Source organism: Mandrillus leucophaeus, unplaced genomic scaffold, assembly GCF_000951045.1.
Source record: "Mandrillus leucophaeus isolate KB7577 unplaced genomic scaffold, Mleu.le_1.0 Scaffold795, whole genome shotgun sequence".
In the NCBI taxonomy this organism is placed as follows: Eukaryota; Metazoa; Chordata; class Mammalia; order Primates; family Cercopithecidae; genus Mandrillus; species Mandrillus leucophaeus.
The window spans coordinates 503,874-514,276 of record NW_012108641.1 but is presented as its reverse complement, the minus strand read 5'-3'; the positions used below and the strand labels follow the sequence as shown (position 1 = coordinate 514,276).

General features: G+C 47.7%; 1 protein-coding gene across 4 annotated transcripts in view; it reads left to right on the top strand.

The window, feature by feature from the left end:
• The window catches only part of CS (citrate synthase), a 53,940-nt gene that overhangs the window by 21,525 nt on the left and 22,012 nt on the right, over positions 1–10,403 (top strand). The window contains exons 1-2 of one of the 4 annotated variants that reach the window (XM_011967238.1): positions 2,743–2,974; positions 4,437–4,518. Coding sequence is in view for 1 of the 4 variants with exons in the window: in XM_011967235.1 (XP_011822625.1) it covers positions 2,914–2,974 (61 nt within the window). In the remaining 3 variants the exon portion in view is untranslated. Of the gene's footprint in view, positions 1–2,742; positions 2,975–4,436; positions 4,519–10,403 lie in introns of those variants that run through there. The other 3 variants (XM_011967235.1, XM_011967236.1, XM_011967237.1) reach the window with 3 other exon arrangements.

The window sequence follows — 10,403 nt, the reverse complement described above, 5'->3', positions numbered from 1 at the left end:
CACTGAATATTTATTGTATCCTAAATATAAATGACTCCATCTCCAAAAAAAAAAAAAAAAAAAGATACTGCATGTTCCACATTTACATAGTATCTGCAGATAGTAAGGGATCCTCCAGTTTAAGTTTTAGCTATTATCTATTAAATACAGGAGTTTGGTTTACCCGTGTAGTTTAAGGGTTTAAATTTATGTTTTATTAGCCCACTTGTCCTTTGCCACCAGGGGGTGCTATTGCATCCCTACATTTTAAAGAGGCCCTCCCAAGGTCACAACAACCTGAATTCTCAGCCTTCTCTCCCTTGCCCCTTCAAGTTCCCAAGCACTTAGTTATACTTGAACCTAGAGCTCACTTGGCTGTTTTATTCATGACAATCTTTCTTCCTTAACATTCTCTCCATCTCCTCAGGTCCCATCAGTGTTGAGAAGGAATCTAGGCCAGCTCCTGGAAGATGCCAGTTAGCCCCTTTGATCCTGTGCTTTCCAATTGCCCTTACAGCAGTCGATGTCAGGACTGGACAACTTCAAAACAAGTCCATAAAGTCCCCATGGTACTAGGGCTCTGGGACCCAGTGTTGAGAGGGTTAGGGCATTGCTCTTCCCCACCCAATCACTAAAGCTCCAAGACCTCCTGTGGCCTCCAAAAATTATCCCTTTGGTAGTCTCATCCTGGGGCACTGAAGTTCAGTCCTGTGTCTGCTGGTTAGTCTCTGTGGATAATTAACCAGAGAAAAGGAACCAGTTCAGACTATTCTAGAGTTATGTGGAAATCCTTTATGAGATGCTAAATTGGGAGCAAATATTGATCAGTGAAGCTTTGAAGTCACCAGGGAGGTAGCTGAGGTCAGTGCTCCTCTGGAGCATTGCCTAAAGTTTTTTCCTGAGACCTAACTATCTGATCCCCAGGCCAGAAGAGCATTGGTTGTTAGGTGTGAAGCTGGGTATAAAGAAAATTAAGAAGAGAAAATAGCGGTTTTCTTTCTCTTTTTTCAAGTCTAAGCTAGAAACTCGGTTCTTTGTAAAGGAGATCTATCTAAACCTGGCTTAGATGGATACTGAGACCTCTGATCCTTGTTACTGCTATGTGGTGAGACAAAAGGGCTATTCACAGCTGGGCGCAGTGGCTCATGCCTGTAATCCCAGTACTTTGGGAGCCCGAGGTGGGTGGATCACCTGAGGTCAGGATTTCGAGACCAGCCTGACCAACATGGCAAAACCCCGTCTCTCCTAAGAATACAAAAATTAGTTGGGCATGGTGGCGGGTTCCTATAATCCCAGCTACTCGGGAAGCTGAGGCAGGAAAATCCTTGAACCCGCGAGGCAGAGGTTGCAGTGAGCTGAGATAGTACCACTGCATTCCAGCCTGGGCTACAGAGCCAGACTCTGTCTCAAAAAAAAAAAGGTTGTTCACTTGGGGCTGGAGGTTTGTGGATAAGATGCCCTGGTCCTTGGGTCAGTTCCCCTCTACCCTTGGGTCAATGACTACGACAGGCTTGGGGAGGCACAAAGGTCCTGAAGCCTTGTCTACCCAGAGGAGTTAGAAAGTGGTGCGGAATATCACTTCAGGGTCGTGTAACGGTCTCTGGGGAGCACAGGATGAGAGAGCATAGAAGATTGCCAGGTGGCCGGGTGCGGTTGCTCACGCATGTAATTCCAGCACTTTGGGAGGCTGAGGCGGGTGCATCACGAGGTCAGGAGATCGAGACCATCCTGGCTAACACGGTGAAACCCCGTCTCTACTAAAAATACAAAAAATTAGCCGGGTGTGGTGGCCGGCGCCTGTAGTCCCTGCTACTCGGGAGGCTGAGGCAGGAGAATGGCGTGAACCCGGGAGGCGGAGCTTGCAGTGAGCCAAGATCGCGGCACTGCACTCCAGCCTGGGCGACAGAGCAAGACTCGTCTCCAAAAAAAAAAAAAAAAAAAGGTTGCCAAGTGGAAGTGGCCCAGAGGCCCTAGAGAATGATGTGAGGAAAGGGGATCTTCGATGAGGGGTTAGTCTGCGGCTCCTAATGTATGTCTAAAGTGGGGTGGGCTGCTGTGTGGGGTTACGTGACCAGAGTGGCAGTGAGACTAATGCCCATGACCCAGAGACTGTGGCCGGCTTTGTAAGCCTTCATAGTAAGGGGGCAGTTGTTAAGACTTGGATTTCCTGCCATTATACATAGAACTGACAGCTCACAAAGCACTGGATATTCAGGCTCCTGCTTTTGCTTTTCTACCCATATCGGGGTCTGTTAGTATCTATAATGTCGTGGCCTCTGCTGACCTCACATGATCTCCACCAAGCAACTAACTCTGGCATCACAGCCTGTTGTCCACATGATGTCGCCTCCATGGCCATGAAGCCATTAACCAAAGACATTCCTCAAGAAAGCGTGCCAAGGCGGTAGGAGGAGCAGGCAATGATCAGTTTCCATGATAGCTTATTAAGGAATTGGCTTCAAGGACCTTCAAAGATCGAGTCCTGGAGCGTCTCCTTCAGTATTCGCCTCAGAGATAACCCCAAATGTGTTAAGGTCAAAGGGAAAAGCCAAGAGGGAAGTTAACTGAGTTCTCAGGCACCTACTTGGCCACCCGCATTCCCCCGCCCGCCACCCATACACCCTTAATTAGCCCTAATCCGGGCGGTCCAATCCTCCCCGTCACAACTGCTGTCAAGTGCTCAGGTCCCGCCCCACTTCCATACCGGACCAATGGCCGGGCCCAGGGAGAGTCCCCTGAGAGGGGCGGGCTCGGGTTCCGGCCAGTGGGCGGGGCCTCGCTGAGGACCCCGGGCTGGGCGCCGCCGCCGGTTCGTCTACCCTTTCCCTCAGCCGCCTCCTTTCAACCTTGTCCACCCGTCGGCGCGGCCTCTGGTGCAGCGGCGGCTGCTCCTGTTCCTGCCGCAGCTCTCTCCCCTTCTTACCTCCCCATCAGATCGCGGAGATCGCCCGCCATGGCTTTACTCACTGCGGCCGCCCGGCTCTTAGGAACCAAGGTGAGCAGCGAGGGGAGGGAGCACGCCGTCCCAGGGTGGGGCTGAGGCGACCGCAGGCCCTCCGGCGCCGGGGTCTCCCTCCCACACCCGTGCGCACCCTGCGCGCCTTAAAGGGCCCTGCGCTTGGCTGGCCGCCAGCCCTGCGTGAAGCTCCCGGGACCATGTGCCGCGCTTCCCTTCTGTCTCCTGGGGGTGAAGTGTACGCCGCCCGCCCTCGGCCAGCAGTCTAGAGCGCGTGAGGCGGCCGACCCTGCTGTCACCCCGCATGTCTGAAATGAAAGGGGAGGGATTGCGTGGCCCTGAAATAGGAAGGAGCTGAGACAGGAACCTCTGGTAGAGAAGAGATGTGGTGTTCCTCTGGAGTTACATTCAGTTTGGTGGAGGGAGCGGGAGTGAAGAGATGTGCTCACTCTGGAGCAGTGGCTAATTTCGTCCTCTGCTTTATAGGAAGGGCATTGTCAGTTCCCAAACTGCCTGTTTCCATTTCTCCAAGTCTATTATTTAAACCTTCGGTGACCACGCCGAGCACAAGAATGGGTCCTTCAGGCCTTCCTCTTTGTCCTTGGGACTCTTGCACTTTTTATATAGGAGGAGCTTGGGTGAGGTGGAGCATTTCTGTACAGCCTCCTGCATGACTATCATATATGATTGGAGAAAGAACCAGAAAGGTGGTTCCACCAAACTGCATGCCAATAAAGGAAGATCCTCGGCAAGAGATAGTAATGCCAAGGTCACATGACCATCATACTACTTGCTTACCCAGGTTTTGCCGTTGATCTTAAGTCTACTTTATCCAGGAACTTTCTCTCCTTCTTTGGGGTCCTTTACTTGGTATTGGCCATAGAAATACTGTGGCAGGTAATGATGCCTTCAATTTCAAATCGCCAGTACTTTTAGTTCTAGGTAACTTGGCCCTTTTAGACAGAAACTGCTGTGCTGAGGGAGTCCCAGCCCTCTAATCCAAGCAGGGGACAGTCCCACAAGTGACCTTGACTTCTGCAAAGAACTCAGTTTTTCCTGCGGATAATTTAAAGCTGATAGCACCTAAAGGAAAGGAAAGCCTTAGGATGGTTTTGGCTTGCTGTATGTAATTTTTTTTTTTTTTTTTTGAGACAGGATATTGCTCTGTCACTCAAGCTGGAGTCTTCTGGTGTGACCAAGGCTCCCTGCAGCTTGAGCCTCTCCTGGGCTCAAGCAATCCTTCCACTTCAGCCTCCCGAGTAGCTGGGACCACAGGTGTGCACCGCCACACCCGGCTAATCTTTTTTTATTTTTTAGTGGAGGCGGTGTCTCCTTATGTTGCCCAGGCTGGTCTTGAACTCCTGAGCTCAAGTGATCTTCCTGACTCAGCCTCCCAAAGTGCTGGGATTACAGGTGTGAACCACTGCACCTAACCTGCTGGGCATTATTTTTCATGGTTGGCACAAAGTGTAACTTGTGAGATTTACCTTGGTTCTTCCAGGCACCGAGTGGCAAGTACTAGCTGAGCATTTGGGAGATGCTTGTCTTACTTGGCTGTTGCTTCTCCTGCTGCTGGGGAAAGGGTAAGGAAACCTCTTGGGAAATGAAGCAAGTTCTAGATAGCATTTTGGCAGAATGGGGGACACTATAATTAGCTCATTTTGGACCTGCTAACCCAGACCAGAGAGTCTAACCCTACAGTGAATGTGAAAAAGTCTTAGGATTTACCTATTGAATTTATTTTGCTCCTTAAGCCCATATGGAAGCTCAGAACACTTTTGGGGTGACAGAGCTACGTAATTATGGTACCATTATTTTCCTATTAGAGATGGCCTGGCGATCTTAGTAACCTATCAGTTGAAAGCCATTAGAAGGCTTTTGACCCTTAAAAGTAGGACAGGCGCGGTGACTCACACCTGTAATCTCAGCACTTTGGGAGGTGGAGGTGGGTGGATCACCTGAGGTCGGGAATTCAAGGCCAGCCTGACCAACATGGAGAAACCCCATCTCTACGAAAAATGCAAAATTAGCCAGGCATGGTGGTGGATGCCTGTAATCCCAGCTACTTGGGAGGCTGAGGCAGGAGAATCACTCAAACCCGGGAAGCGGATGTTGCGGTGAGCCGAGATCACGCCATTGCCCTCCAGCCTGGGCAACAAGAGCAAAACTCCATCTCAAGGAGAAAAAACAAAAAGGGTAGCAAAGCCCACTACACTCAGGACTGGAAATCTCCTGAGAAATAAGCAATATGACCAGGATACCAAGAAGCTTGTTGGCTTGTCAGCATTGCTGGCACCTGCCTGTGCTTTCTAGATTAGCCTGTGGATAATGGTAGTCATAATTGGTAATTTTACTTTTGCTAATAAGGTAGACTTTGGGAGGCAGTAATTTCTCACCAGTGAGAACTGACTCTTACCACTTTGAGTGTCAGCGTCAGGTGTAGTTTTACTTTTCTGAGAAGAAAATTTTTTTTTTTTTTTTTGAGACAGAGTCTCACTCTGTCAGGCTGGAGTGCAGTGGAGTAATCTCTTCTCTCTATAACCTCTGCCTCCCAGGCTTAAGCAATTCTCGTGACTCAGCCTCCTGAGTAGCTGGGGTTAGCAGGTGTGCACCACCACGCCCAGCTAATTTTTTGTATATTTGGTAGAGATGGGAATTCACCATATTGGCCAGACTGGAGAATTTTTTTAACCTTACTAGGAGACAAAATGTGAATTAGTCATTGTTCTATTGTTCTACTCTCACTGTCACATAATTTAAATGTCACGTAATTTAAAACACCTGAGTTAGAGAAGCTAACTCAGAGAGCTTTGAGATTATTTGACTTCTTGTTTATCCAAATGAATTAATGCTAAGCAATGGCCTTAGTATTATCTGTGGGTGACTCAGTTTTGTGACATCAAAAATGTCTTTTCACAGATGATCTGGGTTTGGATTTGGGCTAGGAATTGAAGTAGGGCTGCAGTTCACTTCTGGACTTTTGAAGTCAATATGCTTAACCAACCCTAGCTAAAGGGAACTGTCTCTTGAGCCACTGAAAATTGCTTCTCCAAGCTAGTATGTTTGAAACTGAATAAATCAATTCAAAGATGTTTCTAGATTACTTCTAGACTTTTTCAAGACACTTAAATGCAAAGGAACCAATGGTTTCTTTACATTGGACTTACACCACCGTACAGCATCACCTGTATAAGTCCTACTCAGAAATTGGGTTCAACAAAACCGAGTTGGTTTTGTCCTGCAAAATATTTAGTTAGGTTTTAAAACCCAAATTTTTTAAAGGCAAGGGCTCGTATCTCTGTGCCTTCACTTTGACTATCAGCCTACCCAAAATAACGGTGATTCCTTGATACTAGAATGGCAGGGGAAGCCTATGGGGTGTTAGTGGTGAGATGATCGCGTTTGATCTTCCTAGTGGCCTTTAGGTTGGTAGCAGGTGAATGAATGCATGGAGAGGCAGCAAGAACAGTATGGTAGGTAGCAGTGATAGAGTTGGCATTCCTGACTTAAAATCCAAGGGGCAGCAGAAGGGAAACCAGACTTGGTGGATTTCAATAAAGCCACACAATGATTCCTTCTGCCCTGTGTCAATGCTTTATGCAATGGAGTTGAGTAGGATGTGAAATTTAAAACCGTAATGAGGCAACTTTAGCAATAAGTCTTTCTTAGCATCTGATTATCTTTCAGTTCTTGCTTCAACTGTGCTTCAACTGCCCAAATTCCTTAGTTCTTTGTTTTGGGGGTTTTTTTCTTTCTTTTCTTTTTTTTTTTTTTTTTAGGAGACAGTGTCTCTCATTCTGTTACCTGGGCTGGAGTACAGTGGTGTGAACATGGCTTGCTATTACTACAGCCTCAACCTCATGGGCTCAAGCAATCCTCCCGAGTACCTGGGACCACAGCCATGCCTGGCTAATTTTTTTGTAGTTTTTTTAGAGACAGGGTTTTGCCATGTTGTCCAGGCTGGTTTCAAACTCCTGGGCTCAAGCGGTCCGCCAGTCTCAGCTTCCCAAAGTGCTGGGATTACACGCATGAGCCACTTCACCCAGCCCTCTGTATTTCTTTTAACATGATGCTACTTTAAAAGGTCTGTAAACTCACAGTGGTCATTGTCACCTATAATGCTTGCTTATGTTGCAGATTCCTGGATCCTACCTTCAGATAATGATTCTGCAGAGTAGGATGGGATCTGGAAAAGTTTCTTGTAAATCCCTTAAGTGTCAGGGAGGTAAAACTTGTAAGAATTCCTAGCAGAGTTGTAAGAACTCCTAGCAGAAGTAAGGGAATAGTTTCTAATTCCTGAGAAAGTCTTATGGTGGCAGATCCTATATTCTTTGTTCACTAGTATATACGTAGTGTACACGTAATAAGTAGGTGTTCAAGAATTTTTTTTTTCTTGAGATGGAGTCTTGCTCTGTCACTCAGGCTGGAGTGCAGTGGTGTGATCTCGGCTCACTGCAACCTCTGCCTCCCAGGTTCAAGTGGTTCTCTTGCCTCAGCCTCTTGAGTAGCTGGAACTATAGGCACGCACCGCCACGCTGAGCTAATTTTTGTATTTTTAGTAGAGACGGAGTTTCAGCATGTTGGCCAGGATGGTCTCATTCTCCTAACCTCGTGATCCACCCACCTCAGCCTCCCAAAGTGCTGGGAATACAGGCATGAGCCACCATGCCCCGCCAAGAAATATTAGCTAGGCATGGTGGCTCATGTCTGTAATTCCAGGAGTTTGGGAGGCTGAGGTAGGAGGATCACTCGAGGCCAGTGTTTTGAGATCAGCCTGGCAACATAGCAAGACCTTGTCTCTTTTAAAAAAAAAAAAAAGTTTGGGCCGGGCGTGGTGGCTCAAGCCTGTAATCTCAGCGCTTTGGGAGGCCGAGACAGGCGGATCACGAGGTCAGGAGAGCGAGACCATCCTGGCTAACACAGTGAAACCCCGTCTCTACTAAAAAAATACAAAAAACTAGCCGGGCGAGGTGGCGGGTGCCTGTAGTCCCAGCTACTCGGGAGGCTGAGGCAGGAGAATGGCATAAACCCGGGAGGCGGAGCTTGCAGTGAGCCGATACTGCACCAGTGCACTCCAGCCTGGGCGACAGAGGGAGACTCGTCTCAGAAAAAAAAAAAAAAAAAAAAGTTTGTTAAATTAAAGTACAATAAGCGTTGGCCGGGCACAGTGGCTCACACCTGTAATCCCAGCACTTTAGGAGACTGAGGCGAGCAGATCACTTGAGGTCAGGAGTTCAAGACCAGCCTGGCTAACATGGTGAAACCCCTTCTCCACTAAAAATATACAAATTAGCCAGTCGTGATGGCAGGTGCTTGTAATCCCAGCTACTAGGGAGGCTGAGGCACGAGAATCGCTTTGAATCGGGGTGGCGGAGATTGCAGAGAGCTAAGATCATGCCACCGCACTCCAGCCTGGGCAATAGAGTGAGACTCGTCTCCAAAAAAAAGAAACGAACAGTAAGTGTTTCTGCTGAAAGGAAAGTTTAAGATTTGTGATTCCTGGCTGGGTACGGTGGCAGGTGCCTATAATCCCAGCTACTCAGGAGGCTGAGGCAGGAGAATCGCTTGAACCCAGGGGGCGAAAGTTTCAGTGAACCGATATCGCACCACTGCACTCTAGCTAGCCTGGGTGACAGAGACTTGGTCTCAAAAAACAAAAAATAGACTTGTAATTCCTTTCTGAAGATGGAAGCTTGGAGGAGTATCTTTTGCAGTCCTCCTTACTGAGTGATCAATGCATCTTTTTTTTTTTTTTTTTTTTTTTGAGATGGAGTCTTGCTCTGTCACCCAGGCAGGAGTACAGTGGCATGATCTTGGCTCACTGCAACCTCTGCCTCCTGGGTTCAAGCAATTGTACTTTCTCAGCCTCCGATTAGCTGAGATTACAGGCGTGCGCCACCACACCCGGCTAATTTTTATATTTTTAGTAGAGACAGAGTTTCACCATGTTGACCAGACTGGTCTTGAACCTCTGACCTCAGGTGATCGGCCTACCTTGGCCTCCCAAAAGTGCTGGGATTACAGGCATGAGCCACTGCATCCGGCCGTGATCAGCGACTGTTCACGTGACGAGACTGTTGGAAAATGACAGGTAGAATTATTAAGGAAATGTCTGTGACTATGAAGGAGGTCAAAGTATGAAATCTGTAGATTACTCTGCTCAGGCTTTTAAGTGGCCTGACCTTGTAGTGCCAAACCGACTTCCAGTATCACCATTGTGAAACACACACATTAAATGGCTTTAGTTCTCTGACCTGGTTCTGGGGAGAGAGGAGCCTTTGTCCTATTTGTGTTAGTTTTCTCTGAATGCAAGTTGTTCCTTCTGCATTGGAAGTGTCTGTAGCACAGGATTTTTTCCTACTGGTTATTAGTGTATTGTGTTTGCTCCATCAGCTAAGCCAGTCCTGATCTTTTGTTGATGAAGGATGAAGTCCCTGTTAAAATCAGGAGCTTCTTCCCCAAGGTTTTTTTGTTTTGTTTACTAAATTTTTTTTAGTATTATTATTTTGAGACGGAGTCTTGCTCTGTCACCCAAGCTGGAGTGCAGTGGTGCGATCTCAGCTCACTGCAACCTCCGCCTCCCGGGTCCAAGCAATTCTCCTGCCTCAGCCTCCCGAGTAGCTGGGACTACAGGCGTGTGCCACCACGCCTGGCTAATTTTTATATTTTTAGTAGAGGCAGGGTTTCGCCATGTTGGCCAAGCTGGTCTTGAACTCCTGACATCAGGTGATCCACCTGCCTTGGCCTCCTAAAGTGCTGGGATTACAGGCGAGAGCTGCGTCCAGCCTGTTTTCTAATTTTTAAAATTATTTTTTGTAGAGATGGAGTCTTGCTTTTTAATTCAGAAATGCTGGGATTGTAGGCATGAGCCACTGTGCCCAGCCTCCCCCAAGGTTTTAACGTTGGTTATGTGGATATGTGGTAGGACATATCCTGGCTATGCAGCAGGACAGACAGACTCTGGATGTGCCTAGGATGGAGAATCAAAGAAAATTTGGCTGCTTGACTGTAGGGTGAGGGTGCTAGATATGGGACTGTGATGATAATAGGCTAAGGAGTAAGAGGAAAATAACCTATATTGAGTAAGTGGGATTGTTTTGTTTTTTGAGACAGAGTCTCCTCTGTTGCCCAGGCTGGAGTACGGTAGCACAATCTCAGCTCACTGTAGCTTCAGCCTCCTGGGTTCAAGCGATTCTTTTGCCTCAGCCTCCTGTTTGAAATGCTTGTTCTCTGGTGCTGTAAAGAAACAACACTTGAACATAAATTTACTCAACAAGGCCTTTTTTTCTTTTGAGATGGAGTCTCGCTCTGTCACCCAGGCTGGAGTGCAGTGGCGCCAACTTTGCTCACTGCAAGCTCCGTCTCCCGGGTTCACACCATTCTCCTGCCTCAGCCTCCGAGTAGCTGGGACTACAGGCGCTCACCATGACACCCGGCTTTTTTTTGTTGTTCTTTGTTTTTTTTTTTT